This window comes from Molossus molossus, unplaced genomic scaffold, assembly GCF_014108415.1.
Source record: "Molossus molossus isolate mMolMol1 unplaced genomic scaffold, mMolMol1.p scaffold_m16_p_3, whole genome shotgun sequence".
In the NCBI taxonomy this organism is placed as follows: domain Eukaryota; kingdom Metazoa; phylum Chordata; class Mammalia; order Chiroptera; family Molossidae; genus Molossus; species Molossus molossus.
Genome location: NW_023425366.1, coordinates 122,407,138 through 122,424,674, shown reverse-complemented (window position 1 = coordinate 122,424,674; position 17,537 = coordinate 122,407,138). Strand labels below are relative to the sequence as shown.

The 17,537-nt window shown below is 51.0% G+C and overlaps 1 protein-coding gene across 2 annotated transcripts in view; it reads left to right on the top strand.

Moving 5' to 3' along the window:
• The window catches only part of GTF3C1 (general transcription factor IIIC subunit 1), a 71,898-nt gene that overhangs the window by 20,764 nt on the left and 33,597 nt on the right, over window positions 1-17,537 (top strand). For both annotated transcript variants that reach the window (XM_036278983.1, XM_036278984.1), the window contains exons 7-12: window positions 7,814-7,981; window positions 10,089-10,204; window positions 11,287-11,599; window positions 12,098-12,312; window positions 15,283-15,419; window positions 16,906-17,059. In XM_036278983.1, the coding sequence (XP_036134876.1) occupies window positions 7,814-7,981; window positions 10,089-10,204; window positions 11,287-11,599; window positions 12,098-12,312; window positions 15,283-15,419; window positions 16,906-17,059 (1,103 nt within the window). The remainder of the gene's footprint in view (window positions 1-7,813; window positions 7,982-10,088; window positions 10,205-11,286; window positions 11,600-12,097; window positions 12,313-15,282; window positions 15,420-16,905; window positions 17,060-17,537) is intronic.

Sequence of the window (17,537 nt, the reverse complement as noted above, 5' to 3'; positions counted from 1 at the left end):
GCCGGTGTGGCTCAGTGGTTGAGCATCGACCCATGCACCAAGAGGTCATAGGTTCGATTCCCGGTCAGGGCACATGCCCAGGTTGTGGGCCCGATCCCCAGTGAGGGGGCAGCAGGAATCAGTGTTCTTATTTAAAAAGAATAAAATACTTAAGAATAAATAAAAGAAGTATAGAATGAAAGCCATTAAGCATTGTTGACAGAAATTTAAGATCTAAGTAAATGGATTAGAATCCCCGCAATGAGCTGGCAGTGCGCCCTGAACTTATCTGAAAATTGTCAAAGAAACATCTGACCTGCACAAATTTTTATGAGTATGAGCCAAACTGACGACAGTTGCCGGGAAGCAAAATCTCAAGGTGTCAACAGAAGAAACATTCAAACCTGTAAAGAATTTCTGTGAATTTATTTCAGCCAAACTGTCCACAACTGCTGGGAAGCAAAATCTCAACGAATTGAGATATTGCTCCAGAGAAGGGCAGTTTTGCACCTTATTTTATACATTACCATCAAAGTGGGAGGCACAATTTAATTTAAAGGGTTCCATGAAATTAATTAATTGGTGATAGATTAGGGAAGCAGGAACTCCCTGGGATTGAATAAAAAGTGAAAGGTAGACACATACTTCTTTTACATAGGCGGGTATAGGGTAGTTAACAATTAACGTGATCATAATAACAATGAGGGGATTTGTGGTCCTTGTTCTGGCCTGGTGGTTGTGTTTTGATATTCCAAAGGTATATTATGTAGATTAAAAAAAAAAAAAAAGACTATAGACAGACTCAGTTAAGGTAAAGGTTGACCTTTGTTAGAGAAAAATACTAGCCTAGGACATGACTAGGCTAGTCATGAACTGCATTTAGTTAGAAAGTTTTAATCTCAGACCATCCTATGTGATTACTTTAGGTCTCTGACTCTGTAAGGCCGCCACACAGGTCTCCCTGAGCTTGTCAGGTTAACATGTGGCCCCCTCTCACCCACAGAGGTGATGGTGGCAGGTATACATACTTGGAAACATACTAAATAACCATTGGCTTGTATACTTTAAATGGGTGAATGCACACTTGAAACCTATATGATCCTATTAACCAATGTCACCCCAATCAATTTAATTTTAAAAGATGGGTGAATTGTATAGTGTGTAAATTATATTCCAATAAAGCCATAAAAATGAAAAATAAATAAAAAATAAAACCAAGAAACGGGTAACAGGGTACAGCAAACTAAATTAAGATCATTAAAATGACAAAAGGATACATTTAAAATATTAGTCAGATTAAAGTATACAAGCTAAGAAAAAGGAGAAATGAGCCATATTAAGAAAGACTAAAATGCAATAAAATGAAAGGTCCAGAAAAGAGCTTTGAAACCAGAAAACTGGAATGAAAAAGAATGAAGAATAGGGCCCTGGCCAGTTTGGCTCAGCGGTTGAGCGTCGGCCTGCGGACCAGAGAGTCCCGGGTTCAGTTCCTGCTAGGGTCACGTACCACAAAAAAAAAAAAAGAAGAATGAAGACTAGAAATACAAAAGGATAAAGACTGAGCATAAACATAGACAGAAATAGATTGTCAGGAAAGTTTAAAGCCTAGAACAATAATGGTGCTAGGGAGAAAACAGTTAAAAACAGTGTGAAATCTCTAAGTTAAAAATAACAGTTGACTAAAGGACACTGGCTGAAAAATGAAAAGTAGTTACTGGCATTAATAATTAAGATAAATAGTACAATAATAAAATAAAAACCATCACTTTCCCAAATGGGCCTGTCTTTCCCTCCTCTGTGCTTTTGCCAGTGTCCTTCCTCCTGCCTGGAATGCCTGTCCTCTTCTGCTGAGACCATTCTTATGTGCCCTTTAAAATCCCGCCCAAAAGCCACCTCCCCTCTCTGCCTTCCCCTGGCCGCCCATCCTGCCTCCTTTTTGGTCACCAGCCCAGTGTGCGCTGGCAGTAAAGCCCTGAGCACTGCAGCTGACTTCTCAGTGGTCACCCAGCCAGCTCGCACGCTCAGCACTTCATGCATTTGCCCTGCAGTCCTCACCCCAGGTTAGTCTAAACATGCTGTTAGAATTACCCCTGGTTTATAGGTGAGGAGCCTGAGCCTCAGAGAAAGAAGTAGCTTACCCAGGATAGAGCCAGAACCTAACCCAGGCCTGTATGAAGCCCAGGCCTCTGTCTCAGATGCGACCCTTTGCAGGAGAGGGACCCTGTCTCATTTGTCTCTGTGTGTTCTGGGCCCAACACAGAATAAATGCTGTGAAACTGAATTAAAGGCCCTGGACAATGTACTCAACATTTTCATTTGTTTGATTATATATGACTCTTGATCCTCAAAAGCTGTGTTCTTCCAAGGTCGTAGTAATTATAACAGCAGTGATAAATGCAGAATCCAGCACTGCTTATTGAGCATTGCTTGTGTGCCAGGCGCCGTCCTGAGCACTCTGAGAAAGATGCTATTCTTGTCCCCATTCTATAGCTGAGCACCCTGAGGCACAGAGAGGTCATTCCACTTAGCCATGGTTATTCCTCCAGTGAGTGGCAGAGGCAGGTTCACACCAGACAGTCTGTCTCCAGAGCCCATACTTTCAACCTGTTCCATCACCCTGGAGTGGGGGCTGCAGCACCCTCCTCCATCATTCTGGGGGCCCTGAAGTCTATGCTTCCAGCCCCTGGTCAGGCCTCTCTGCAGTTACCCATGGTAGTCATCTCCTCAGATTGTCCCCTTGGCTGGCTTATCATTTCGAAGTCCAGACTCTAAGTGACTCCTTAGCACTGACCAGCCTGGCCATTGTTCAGAATTGTGTGTGTGTGTGTGTGTGTGTGTGTGTGTGTGTGTGTTGGGGGGAGGGGAATAACACTGAATTTTCTAACATCTGCCTGGCTCACCAGTAGGCCTTCCCCTTGGCTAGCGACTCCTTAGGACGAGGTCGCCCAGTGCTCCCTGTTCCTGCCTTGCTTTTGTTCTCTCTCAGGGTGATGGACCCTACTTGTGCATACCATTCTGCTCGGAGGCCGGGCGAGTCTTCACTGGAAGTGTGAGAAACACAGGCCCTTATGGGTTCCGCTTCACAGCCACTCTGGGTTTTCCTTTACACCAGACAGTGCTTTCTGATAAAAATGTGAAGTTCTAGCCTGGCCAGGTAGCCTACTGTAGAAGAAGGGCCGGCCACTTGCTCGGTCCAAGACATCAGTTAGATCCCTCCACCCCTCTGAGCTTCAGTTTCTTTTCTCTTAAAATGGCAATAAAAACGTGCAGAATCGCCCTGGCCAGTTTTGCTCAGTGGTTAGAGCGTGGGCCTGCGGTCCAGAGAGACCCGGGTTCGGTTCCCGCTAAGGGCATGTACCTTGGTTGCAGTTCATCCCCGGCCCTGGTTGGGTTGTGCGGGAGGCACCACTCGATGTGTCCCTTTCACGCCAATCTCTCTCTCTCTCTCTTCCTCTATTTCCATCCCACTATATCTGAACAAAAAAATGGAAAAGTGTCCTCAATTGAGTATTAAAAAAAACATGCAGAATCCACGTGATAATAAAATAAAATAGCTTCTGAAAACACCTGACCCAGGGCCTGGTTTGTGCTAGGAGCTCAGTTCAGATTCACCCCTTCCCTTCTGTGGGCCTTCAGAACGTCTAAGTTAAGCCATCCTTTCCATCCTTTCCTCGTGCTAGCAGGACCTGGATCTTTGACATAACAGAACTGCATGATTCTTCGGTGTCTAGCTGCTGACGTGAGCACACCACATTTTTAAATGCCTGAAGTCCCGTGTGCTTGAAAGCCTGTGCAGTGATCTGGTTGTCTCTCCTGCCGTTTGTTCCTGGAAAGAAAGCCCTGCACCCAGTAGTCAGGGTTGCCTTTAACGGGCCGGCGATCCTTCCGGAGGCTTGCAGGTCACCGAGGTGGCAGCCGGGGGGGGGGGGGGGCGCTGTATTCACCCCACCTGAGCGTGTCGACCGGGGTCTCGCTCTCACCCTTTCTGCTGCTTATGATCTGGAACAGGCTTCTCATAAAAGGCAAGTATGAGCTGAAGGGATTTTAATAATAAAAGTTGAAATTCTGAGGCCGATAAAACTCTAGGACTGTGATAAAAGGCCAGTGAAACTGACCACGTCGCCTGGAGCCATGAAGCACAGCCCGCACTTTGTTCATCCTTTCCTGCCTTCTCCTGGCTGTTCTCCCCACACCCGTAGGGCTGGACATTGTCATTAGCCCTAGTTATAGGCAAGGCTGTTGAGGCTGAGGGAGGGCAGCCGGCTTGCCCAGGTTCACACACCAGCCCCGGCACGCTGCCTGAAGTAAAGACACATACGACGTGGCATGGGGAGAGGGACATGTCTCTGAGGTCTGTATGTGGAGAAGGACTAGAGACAGGCACGGCTTGGGTAAGTGGTCGGGGTTTCCTCGTCGGACGGCTACAGAAGAATGTCAGTGCGGTTGGCTGCCCGCAGAGGAGGCAGCTGTGAGCTGTGGGATCTGGGGTGGGCAGGGCTGCGGACCCTGTGGCCCCAACCTCGCCCATAGCCTCGCACCAGGCCCCGCCCGGGGTGCTTGAGACCACCCTCCGCTCGAGGTGTGCGAGACTTGTCTCCCAAGTCGACACTCTCTGTCCTCAGACTCGGTGCGCAGTGTGATCAGAGGGAGCCGCTCAGGCCTGTGTCATTCTCAGCGCCCGCGCCCCGGCCAGCAGCCTGCCTGCCCCGGCCTTCCTGGACCCCGTGTGCAGGACCGGAGGAGGGGCGAGTGCCCACGTGTTTCCAGGAGCCAGGCCACCACTGCCTCAGGCAGCCATGAGGCTTTCCTGCCTGGCGAGAAGGGGCCAAGTGTCTTTGTTTTTCATATCTTTTTATAGATTTACAGAAAGAGGAAGGGAGAGAGAAACATCGATCCCGTACATACCCAACCAGGGATCGAACCCACAACCCTGACCGAAAATCCCACCAGCAACCTTCTGGTGCACTGGATTATGCTCAGCCATACCAGCCAGGGCTGGGGCCAACTCTCTTCAATTCAACTAATTTGTCAAGCCTGGACTGTGCCAGGTGCTGGCTCTTTCATTAAGAAAACTCACACAGCCTGGGCTCAAAACTAGCTCTGCCGTCCCACAGCTCCGTCACTTTGAGCAAGTCACCTAAGCTGTCTGCCTCGGCTCCACATCTGGGCAGCCCCTGCCAGCCTGAGAGGGTGAGGCTTGCAGGGCGCTCACTTCATGGAACGCCCCTGCCCCCAGCAACGCTGGCGTTAGGGCGAATGACTGCTGCGTGCCAGTCTGTGCAGATGTTACCTGGGACCATCCTGACACTGACCTGTGAAGTGGAGAATGTGGTCATCTCATTCTTTTGAGTAGAAAACAATTCTATGCTGTCAGTTCCCCGAAATCACAGAAATGAGAGATTGTACAGCTGAAGTGGACCCACATGTTCCTGGCCCCAAAGCCCGTCTTTCCACACACTGCTGACCGTCCATCTGCCTGGCTGTTGGCAGGGAGGCGCTGGGCCATGGAGAGGCCCTGGCGGGACTGGCGGCCGCGCTGGAGCAGAGGGGTGGGAAGTTGCTGCCTTGGTCCTGTGCAGAGCAGAGGCTTCGGAGGTGGAGGGATTTCCCTGGTTGCGCTTTGAGACCCTGAGTGTATAGTAACGTTTCTCCTCTTCCACTTGTGTTTGTTTGGAGGGCTGTTCTGTGTATCTTCTTGGCTAATGAGCTCCTTAAGGAAGTTGAAAGGAGTGGAAGAAACAACATCAGGCTCTTGCTGAGTGTGTGGGTCTGCTCTGCTAAGTGGCGTGTCGTGTTCCTCCTCACCCGGAAGCCAATGTCCCTGGCCCCAGGTCACCGTTGTTCTCGGTTACATGGACGGCTGTCAATTAGGGGCTATATGTCATCAAAGGTTAGGGCCTGGGCTCTGAGGCAGACTGCCTGGTAAGACCCAGCCCCTCACTTGCTAATGGGTGGGAGCAAATTCCTCAGCTGCTCATGTTCTCTAAGTGCGGCTGGGTCGTAGCACCGAGCGCTGAGGCTGGTGAGGACTAGCTGGTGTGACACGTGGAGAGCTGAGGTCAGTGCCCAGGACACCGCTCATATTCGAGAAATGGTAGGAGTTGCATTATCAGGAGCACAGATTGCTTTGTGAGCACAATGTTAGGAGCGAGATGGGGAGTGCGGGGTTGGTTGGGGCTGAAGTTAGGACTGGGGGAAGGCCCAGTGGGGAGTGGCTTGGTGGACAGTGTTCTGTCCGTGTGTTGGCAACAGTTGCCTCTCAAGAGAGAACCCAGTCCTGGTCACCTGAGCCTTGAAACAGTTCTCCCCATACATATGAGCCCGAGTCCCCATGTCCACATGGTTTTCCTCCTGGTTGCTCCAGGCTGTGGTGGTCGTCTCGGCCCCAGGAAGGCCCCGGAGGCCAGAGCGCCTGCACAGGCAGCTGGGTCACGGGCCCGCTTTGTTGCCACCCTTTGCGGTGGTGTGAGGGATCTGCACCTCGGTGTGCTGACAAAAGCTGGTGGAGAAACCATCTGTATCCCTGCTGTAACAACCATAACGAACTGACTTAAAGCAACAGGAATTTATTATTTTACAGTGCTGGAGGTCAGAAGTCTGAAATGGTCTCACTGGGTGACAGTCAGGCTGGGTTGCTCCTGGAGGCTCTGGGAGAGAACCCATTTCCTGGCCTTTTCCAGTTTCTAGAAGTTTCCTGCATTCCTTAGCTCAGGGTCCCTGCCTCCCTCTTCACAGCCAGCAGACGTAGCTGTCACTCTCCTGCCTCCCTCTGACGAGGACTCTGGGCTGTTACATTGGCCCATCAGACGATCCACCACCACCACCACACAAAAGCCTTCATCACAGCTGCAAGTAAGTCCCTCTTGCCACAGAAGATAACATGCTCATAGGTTCCAGGACTTAGGACGTGGACATCCTCAAGGGGCATTATTCTGCCTCCACACCTCAGTGCAGAATCATGTCTCCCATATTGGGGACCTGTGATCCTGCCTCAGGAACTTTGCTTCTGTCCCTTGCAAGCTGTTGAGTAAATTCATTGACCCCCCGTACCTCCGTTTTTTCATCTGAAAATTGGGTTGTCAGGATCCAGTGTGTTATTAATAAGCACACGTAAAGTGTCGAGACGTTTTTGCTTTTCCTTGTACCTTTCTCCTGTCCCAGCCATAGGCACACACTGTCGTTTTTCCTGCATCGTGCTTAGGGGTTGAATGTGGGTGCAGTGTGATGGTTTGAAGGCAGGCACCAGCCCGGTGTGTGCTGGCTTCTCCGGGTACCATCACTTAGTCCCCCGCCAGCGTTGTACTGTGTCATTCATGAAAGCTAGTGCTACACAGTGCTGTGTGGGCCTGTTGTGGTGGCAGCTTTCGCCTCTTTTTGAGCTGTTTTCTTGGACTAAGTTTTCACACTTGGATTCACTAGGTTAAAGGCCTCCCAAAATGGCCACTCTATTGGCAGTGGTTACTCGGAAAAAGGTGGTTTTTACTCTTTCAATAATACTATTCGTGTGTCTAGTGTGTGCCAGGCACTGTTCTAGGGGCTGGGGTGATGAAGTGGAAAGACAGGCATGGATCTTACCTCAAGCAAAAGGCTGCTGTCTGTTTCATGGGACCAACAGGGCACTTCATTATGCCTTTCATTGCATTTCTTTGTTCACTAATTATTTTAAAAACAAAAGGCAGCTTTATGGAGCCAGTTTTTAGGTCTTATACCCCAAGATGTGCAGTTTTAAAAGTTCTAAACTCCGTGCTGTGTCTGACCTTTCTCTGGGTCTGTCTCTGAGGTCGCCCCCTACCACTGTGTCACTGATTGCTGGAAAACGGGCCTGTGTTCCCAGGGACTGACGTCATGGTGCGCTGCCTCAAGCTGCTGAAGGAATTTAAACGCAAGGTCGAGGACGACCACGACCAGGACGACGACGAGGACGAGGAGGTCATCTCCAAGGCAGTGCCTCTGGTGGACATCGTGTATGAGCGGGACATGCTCACGCAGACCTACGAACTCAGTAGGTCCTGTTCTCACACCTGCTTGTGTGCGGTTCCTGAGCACTTGAGGCGAGAAGTGTCTTGCCTGTGCGTCAAAAGAGGGCTCCGCTCTTGACGCTAACGCAGCAGGAAACACCATGGTGCCCTTGAAGGGTGTAGGCTTTGGGATCAGATCTGAGTATGAATCCTTGCTCTGCCACTTGGTAGCTCTGTGGCTTTAGCAAGGTCTCCAAACCTCAGTCCCCTCTTCTGCAAAATGGGAATAATATCCACCATAGCATGTAACAAGGACTAGGATGGAAACATTTGGTGTAGTGCCTGGTACATAGGAAGCACTAAAAACAAAGCTATTAGTATTATTCCCTGAAGATCTGAGAGCCACCTACCATCTTGTAAACTGGCCTGGGGTCCCTGCAGGCTGAGAATTCAGTGCTAAAGGGGGAAAATATGTCTCCCCTTGTTCCTCAGCTTTCCTCTGTATCCCCTAAAATTCGTGTGGCACAGCAGTGACCCATCATGGAAGGTGTGGCCGCAGGTCCTGGCGGGGGGGGGGGAGGGGGTGAGATGACTGCAGGACAGCTGATTCAGCCACAGGTGCAGATGCTGGCAAGTAGGCTCAGCGTGGTCGGAGGGCTGTTCGGGCCGTTCACCCGCTGTTCCCATCTCAGGATGGAGCCCTCGGAGCCAAGTTTGGGAAAAGCTGCCCTGAACTCTCACCCCACCATTAGTGTGTTACTGGTTCAGCATGGGAACAGCCTCTGGTTGCCTCTCTTCATTCTAGGGTTTTTTTTTACATGCACAATACAAAACCTCCTTTATCCAGATTGGTTCTACTTGACAGCCTCAAGGGGGTGCTGAATCAGGAAATAAAGGGGAAAATATTTCAGAGCAGTCAGAGAGCTTTGCCAGAGAGTCTGCCCTGCAGTGTGTGTATTTTACTGAAGGGACTCCTGTCACCTGCCCAGCTCCTGCCAGGCTCCCTCCTAGAGCTTCCAGTCTCCAGTAGCCCAGTGAATTAAAAGGGCTTCTTGGAGAGAGAGATGATAATAGCACTGGGCAGTGACCTTGTAGAAGGACAGGAGCCAAGAAACTAGATGGAGCAAATGCTAAAACAGCCACCTGCTGGTCGTTTGGACGGGGCCACATGGCGTCGTCATTCCTTCCATAGTCCCTGCTGGCTGATGGCTGTGACGGGACAGGACAGTAATCGGTGTCCACAGTGCCTCTGAGTTGACAAGAAAGACAGGGAAAACTGAAAAGTTCTTAATTAAAAATTATTTTGATGCTTTTTAGTTATTTTCTAGTATTTTTTTTCTTTATTGATTTTAGAGAGAGAGGAAGGGAGAGGGAAAGACAGAAACATCGATGAGAGAGAACATCAATTGGCCGCCTCCTGCATGCCCCCCACTGGGGATCGCGCCCACAGCCTGGGCACGTGCCCTGACCAAGAATTGAACCGGTGACCTCTTGGTGCATGGGTCGACACTCAACCACTGAGCCACACGGCCAGGCTATTTTGATGCTTTTTATTTTTTTGTTTTGTTTTTGTTTTTTATCCTCACTCGAGGACATTTTTAGGACATTTTTTCATTTTTTGTTCAGATAGAGTGGGAGAGTGGGAGGGAGAGAGAGGAAGAGACAGAGAGAGAAACATCAATGTGAAAGGGACACATCAAGTGGTTGCCACCCACACTACTCAACCAGGGCTGGGGACAAACTGCAACTGAGGTACATGCCCTTAGCGGGAACCAAACCCGGGTCTCTCCAGACTGCAGGCCAACGCTGTAACCGCTGAGCCAAACCGGACAGGGCTATTTTGATGCTTTTTAAAACGGTTCATTTCATTTATCTGAAAAAGTCAATTCGTGGTAAAGAGCTAACTTCCTGTGCTGGAACTTAGTAGATTAGCAGTTGATACTTGATGTTCGGATGGTGAGCACTTAACTGGCTCTTAGTGGTGGTACTCAGAGAATCTTGGGAGGGGAGAGAGGAGGCATTTATTTTATTCTGCTTGTTGGTTTCACTGCACTGAAATGTCTACTTTTAAAAGGTGGGTGGGAATTGACTTGATGTGTGCAGAACGGCTCCTTTGCAAAGGTTAGGGTTCAAGTGTATTGTTTCACGCAGTTGAGCGCAGAGGCACGAAAGGAATTTCCCAAGCTGAAATCCGAGTGGCCATGAATGTGGGGAAGCTGGAAGCAAGAATGCTGTGTCGTCTTCTTCAAAGATTCAAAGTTGTCAAGGTAACATCGTGAGTCCTCCGCACAATTCACTGTCTGGACATGCACACAGTGTGATTATGAAGCAGTGTCTCAGCGGGTCAGAAAACAAGACCAGCCTGCCATCTCTGTCAAAGAGGCAAATGGCTGTCCGGGGGCCAAATACTGTGGTCTTTGTTGGTTTTTATTTCTTAAAAACTGAAGGAGTGGTCAGCATTGAAAAGCTAACAGGAGATGTGGCAGCACGGGGAGCCTCCTCCCGAGTGCGGAGCCGCTGCAGCTGGCCAGCATCCGAGCGCCCCTCAGACAGAGCAGGCACTCTCCAGGGCTCCACAGGCCCGCCCTCCCTTCTGTGCTCCCGCTCCAGCCCCTGGGGACACTGCGCTGGCCGACCGCAAGCCTGGTGCTCTCCTTGCAGACTCAGACCTGCTCTCCCAGCCCTTCGTGCCTCACACTCTCCTGAGCTCTGGCCATTTGCTGGAAGGCAGCATTAGACTCAAGCTAATGATTGCAGGGCACTTGTCATTGTCCTTGACATGTGGTTGGTATATGAAAAGCGTTACTCTTTCTGACGTTGAGGACCCTGGGAGAGCCTTTTCTTCTCTGATCTAGAAGATAGAATGTGGGTTGGTGATGACCTCATCATTAGTCCCCATGGCAGTGGCTGAATGGAGGTGGTGAGCCCTAGGCCCTGACTCGCCAGTGTGTGGTAACAGTTCTACACCCCCAAGTTTTACATACAGACACGCACTGCTTACTATTTCCTCGGGCTTAGTCCTGAGCCAGGCACTGGGGACACATGGAGGACCAGGTTAGGGCCCCGCCCTCCAGGAGCACAGTCTCAGAGCAGACACACGTTCAGGATCACAACTGAGAGAACTCTCTCCGACGGCCTGTGGAAGCCGGAGCTGAGGGTTGAGGGGGACGAGGCAGGAAGCTGTGCGGGAGCATGGTGGGGCCTGACCTGGGCCCAGGCAGTGTGGCGGAGGAGACACAGGAATGCAGGAATGATGAGGAAATAGACACCGCAACCCACAGGTTACCTGAATGCCTGTGTGTTTCAGCACCCCCTTTTAAATGTAAGTAAACACGTCTCATCTTCCCAGGGATTCATGGAAGATGAAGGGCGGCAGCGGACCACCAAGTATATCTCCTGCGTGTTTGCAGAGGAGAGCGACCTAAGCCGGCAATACGAAAGGGAGAAAGCCCGGAGCGAGCTGCTGGCCACAGTGAGCTTGGCCTCGGTGCCGGAGGAGTCCCTCCCGCCTGAAGGAGAGGACACGTTCCTCTCTGAGTCAGACAGCGAGGAGGATGGCAGCAGCGGAGGCAACAAGAGGAGAGGCAAAGGATCGCAGGGGGATGTGAAATCCTCGAGCATCAGTCTCGGGACCCACCCTCATCACTCCACCCCCACCAAGGGTACGGCTGCCCCCTGGGCAGGGGCAGGGGCGGGCAGGGTGTGCGCCCTCGGTCTGAGCTGCCGCCGTCCCATCCAGCAGACAGCTGGGTGCTCTCGGCACCGTCCTACTCCGGGACCTGTTGGTGCCGCAGACACAGCATGAGTTTAGAGGGCATCGCGTGTGGTCTGGCTCCTGGCTCTTTGGCAAATGTTTTCTGTTTTCTCTTTTAACGGGATGGAATTCCATAAACTTTCCAGTCCCTTCCCTCCAACAACCTAAAAACCCCTCAGGTTTTTAGTTTAGTTGTAGAAACATTTTTTTAATGTGCGGAGGGTGGTACTGATGACAGATGTGCACGTATGGTGTCCAGCTAAGGGGGCACCACGCTGCTCGGCCACTGCCCTCCTCTTCACTGAGCACCTGGAATCGGCCGGCGTGGTCCGGCCTGCCGAGATAATCGCCTCCATCGCTCTCCCCTGGGTACGGCCACCATTCATTCTCCACCCCTGCCCTCCAGGTGGCTGGAAGGTGAACCTGCACCCACTGAAGAAGCAGCCATCGTGCTCTCCAGGAGCCGCGGAGGAGAAGGCCGGCCGGGGCCCTGCTGCGGGGGACAGCCTCCTGGATACCAGCAGCTCCTCAGAGCCCGGCGTGGCCTTCGGCCCCCACTGCGTGGACGGTAACAGTGGCGACATAGCTGTGATCGAAGAGGTCAGGCTTGAAAACCCAAAGGTGAGTGAGCGCCCACAGTGAGGGGCATTTTCTCCAGCAAACAGCCTGTGGCAGGTGGACAACAGCCTTGTCAGTTCTGTGCTTAAGAAGCAACAGTGCCCTGGCCGGTTTGGCTCAGCGGTAGAGTGTTGGCCCGGGGATCAAAGAGTCGCGGGTTCAATTCCAGCCAAGGGCACGTACCTCTGTTGCAGTTCGTCCCTGGCCCTGGTCAGGGTTGTGCAGGAGGCAACCAGTCGATATGTCCCCCTCACATCAATGTTTCTCTTTCTTCCTTTCTTCACCTCCCACTCTATCTGAAAATAAATAGAAAAATATCCTTGTGTGAGGATTAAAAAAATCACAACAGTGCCCTGGTCAGTGTGGGTAAGTTGGTTGGGCATCAGCCTGTGCACCGAAAGTTTGCCAGTTTGATTCCTGATCCAGGCACATGCCCAGGTTGCAGTCTGATCCCACTAGGGGGCGTGCAGGAGGCACTGCACTCACATCAGTGTTTCTCCCTCTCCCTTCCTCTCACTCTAAAACTCAACTATTCTTTAAAAAACACACACACACACACACAATCAGCATCAGATGCCAAGTGCTTGGCCTGTGCCAGGCCAGGGCCAGGTGCTCTGGGAGTGATGCTGTGCTCATTCACGTGCCACCTGCGCGCAGCCTTGCACCCACCACAGCTCACCTGCACTGTTATCTGGAGTTTTTAAATTTCCAACAGTTCACCTTTTTACTTAAATTTGTTTTGGAGAGAAATTTTATATGGCCAATTTAGATCAGTTCTCACTTTGGCCCGATTTTGCCCCCAAGGGGACACTTTGCAATGTGTGGAGTTATTATTAATTGTCCCGAGTGGGGGGAGAGGGTGCTTACTGGCATCTAGTAGGTAGAGGCCAGGGACACTGTTACATACCTCAGAATGTGCAGCACAGCCCGAAATGGTCGCAGTGCCAGAGCTGAGAAGCTGCTTTACAGGAAAGGCCACTAGTGTGACCATAAAAAGAGAGAAACCATAAAATAGATGTAATGAAAATAAACCTGTGTTGACACATTCGGGCCAGATACTGTTGTAAGTCAGAGGGTTAAAGACACAGTACAATCAAACCAATGCTTTTTCATCAGTGTAATTAGACTGAAAGACAGTTGACACAAGGACCCTTTCTCATATGATTCAGCTCATTGTCCTTTGTTACCTGAAAGTGCCTCAGATATTGGTGGCACCTCCTGCTGGCTAGAAGCACAGGTTCAGAGGAGGAGGCACCCAGCAGAGAACAGAGCTGTGGTCAGGGTGTCTTTGGATGCTGTCTCCGCTGTTTTATTCCGGCTGCACAGCAGGCCTGCGAGATAAGTGCCAGCTCTGGGATTAGGTGAGGTGCCTGCTCTGTTCACGACACAGTGAGGATTAGGACCCGCCCCCTCCCGTGCTTCTCCCTTTCTGTATGGAGGTGTGTGCTGTTACTCTCCCTACTGCAGAAGGGATGGAGGGTGTGGGGTGGTAACGGTTTTCTGTGGATTTTTCTAAAACCTTTTGCCCTTTCCTAGTCATTGGATGCCGTAACTCCTCCCTATCAAGTCGTGATTGGTATTGTCTCTAATGAAGAACCTTGCATGCAGGTGGATCCTAGCAGGTTCCCAGGGGTTGACCTGCCTTCCTCCCCCTCCCCCTCCCCCTTCCAATCAGGCCCACGCATCTCCCTGCAGGTACCAGAACTCCTGTTGCTTGCTTCCCAGCTCAGCTCTTTCTCATCCTCTTAGAAATTTGTTCCCAAAGCAGTGGCAGGATCTATTCCTTTTTTACACTTGCTGAGAAGAGGGGCGTGAACTACACTACCCGCTGGCCCCTTGGCAAAGCGCGTTTCCTCTTTGTCTCCAGCAGCCCCATGGAAGTGGCCGTATTTACTCAGGTGCTTCTCCAAGTGTTTGCTCTGAAATACAAGAGAGAACAAAGGCCTTTCTGCCACTCGTGGGCCCGTTCTTGAATCTTTGGACCTGTCGCCCCTCGAGCCCTTCTGCCTGAATGAGAGAACTGGGCCTCGCCAGAGCTCCAGCAGAAGGCAGGGAGGTGATCTGTCGTGACACCGACACCGAGCAGCCTCCTCGAGCGAGTTCTTATTCTCCTGCAGGCGCCTCTCCGAGCGAGGAGGCGTCCAGCCGAACAGGCCCTGGGCTGCTGTGTGGAGCTGATTTGTGCCAAGTGGTTTGCGAGGAGTATGTTAGAGTTGGCACATGTCAGCTGTACCATATTTGATCTGAGAGAGCTGATGGAACAAGTTTATTTAGGCTACTGGAGGGCAGAGAGGAGCCATGAAGAGAGAAGTGAGCACGTGGGCAGGGATAAGAGGGAGAACCCAGATCTTCTCCCGTCATCTTTCCCTCGTCACTCATCCTCATTTACCGAGGGCAGCCTGTTCTGGGCTCAGAAGCCGGCCTGGGCTAGTCTTTTACTCCCAGAGCGATGTCCCGGGACTTCCTGGACTTGCCGTCAGAAGCCCATGAGGCATCACTTGTCCTGGCGCTCTGGGACCCTGGTCGAGTGATCACCTCACTGAGCCCTGCTCTCCTCTTCCGTAGCATGGGAGCCGCAATATAAGGTGGCTGAGAGTTTTTAATGAGAAAAAGCTTAACAGAGTGATGTGGAGCTGTGCTCGTATGTCAGTTTCTTGGGGAAGAACCAAGAGAAGATAGAGTGAATGCTTTCTGCTGCCTCAGGAGGTGCTGTGTTACATGCTTTTCATTCTGTTCTGAACCCAGCTGGTCTTCATACAATTCCCAGGTCGGCTACTGGCAGGTGCCTTTGCTCATTCAAAGCGTTGAAATAGTGGGGTGTGGAATCTCGTCGGGGAAATAGTCCTCTTGGCTTCCTTCTTGAAACATGGGCATAGAAATTCCATAAGGAGGGAAAGTGTGCCCACAGGGGTGGTGTCTGGCCCTCCAAACTGTGTTGAGCCCATTGTATTGTGCTTCTGGTCCCTGTTCCAGGAGAGCAGCGGCTCCCAGAAGACTGGTAAGCACGGCCCAGGCCAAGACAAACCCCATGAAACCTACCGACTGCTGAAACGCAGAAATCTGATCATAGAAGCTGTCACCAACCTCCGCTTGATCGAGAGCCTGTTCACGTAAGGAGTAGTCTGTCGGTCTTGCACTAATGATAAATCTTATGCCAGTTAGTCATCAAAGAAATGGCCGAGAACCATTTGAATCTCCTTTCCCTGTACAGATCATAGTATCTCTTTGTAGTAGAAAGGATTTAGAGTTTGTTCATGTGATTTGACAAGTGTAGACATTGAGAAATATCAGCACATTAGACAAGGAGAGGTGATTGAGCATGAACTGAAAGTCCTGGGGAAACTGCGTGTACCTTTCTCCTTCCTTGGAAATTTCGTGGCAACAAAGGAGTAAAAAGAAACTCAGGCAGGTGATAGCATCGGCTAAAATCTTATACAAACTCAAAAACAAAAGCCACAAGTAGAACTTGTGTGGGGGGGAGCCTCTGTTGATATCGAGGCTCTGTCTGCACTCTGGTTTGTTCCTTCGGATCCACTGTTACTGCCACCTGCTGGGCGGCATCTTCATGGCTCCCGGGGCACCCAGCATGAAAGGCACTCGACTTCTCTAGGTGATTGGCGGTCATCTACAATTACTGCTGCTGAGCTCCCCTCTTCAGTGCAGTGAGGGGTTTGGCCAAATGTTCCTAATGTCCCTACAGTCCCTGCCATTTCCATCGGTGATCTAGAAACATCACCGTAGTGACTCAGTGAGATCTAGAGAATAAGGTGTATGACAGCAGTTCTCAACCTGTGGGTCGTGACCCCTTTCGGGGTCAAACAACCCTTTCACAGGGGTCACGTAAGACATAATAGCAAAATTACAGTTATGAAGTAGCAACGAAAATAATTTTGTGGTTGGGGGTCACCTGTATTAACGGGTCGTGGCATCAGGAAGGTTGAGAACCACTGGTGCATGAGGAGAGGAACCAGGGTTTCAGACCTGAGGGTGCCGACAGTGGTAATCCGGAGGACTCCTCTGTGGATGCTGAGTTAGCATGGAGACTTCATCCAGACGGGCTGAGACCACTGTGCATGAGGAGAGGAACCAGGGTTTCAGACCTGAGGGTGCCGACAGTGGTAAGCTGGGGCACTCCTCTGCGGATGCTGAGTTAGCATGGAGACTTCATCCAGACGGGCTGAGACCACTGTGCATGAGGAGAGGAACCAGGGTTTCAGACCTGAGGGTGCCGACAGTGGTAAGCTGGGGCACTCTTCTGTGGATGCTGAGTTAGCATGGAGACTTCATCCAGATGGGCTGCCATCGTGACTCTCAGTTTCCCTGGCGGCAGCGGCAGAAACCCTTTACTTGCGAGTTCCTGGTGAAAAGCTCAGAATGTGAAGCCACTGGGAATGGCGGCTTTTCTTTAGCTGACTATTTATCCCCAATAGAGAGGATCTTACTGTCTCGAGAAGTCCACCTTTCAGTGGACAAACCCCCTCTAATTCATCCCTAGTTTCTGCTGGATGCTGTTAGGCATGTCTCAGTTGCCTGGGTTGAGAAAGGCCTTCCATGTTGCGGTTGGTAATGTTGGCTGCTTATTTTGTGATGCCCCAGGATTCAGAAGATGATCATGGATCAGGAGAAGCAAGAAGGCGTGTCCACCAAGTGCTGTAAGAAGTCCATTGTCCGCCTGGTGCGGAACCTGTCCGAGGAAGGTCTCCTGAGACTGTACCGGACTACGGTCATCCAAGATGGCATCAAGAAGAAGGTAACCGCGGGCTCTCCTGGTGCCCACAGAGCCAGCTGGGTGCTGCTGGAAGTTTTCTTGTCTAGCTTCTCATGTCCTTGTTATGTCTTGGTCATCCCTTTGTTATCAGTAACTCGGAACTTCCCATCACGCCTCCTAATTTGGGGAACAGGGATCATGCCAACTTCTGTGGAAACGGGAAACAGAAGAGAGGGGTAATGTGCTCAGCTCTTCAAGCCGCGTGTGTAGCGCAGGGCGGGTGTCCAGCCTGCAGCCAGCCCTGAAAGAGGAGGGCAAGTGGGGCGTGCTGACGCTCAGCAGAGCAGCCTAGGAGGCGGAAGATGTAGACTAAGCAGCAAGAACATTTCCACGGAGATCTGAGGAAACACATCCCAGGGGAAGTGATGCTGTGACCCAATTAGCATGCACTGCTGGGGTGTCCGACGGGGAACAACATATCTCTTCTGTCTCAGTGTGTCTGTTTCTGTACAATTTAAAG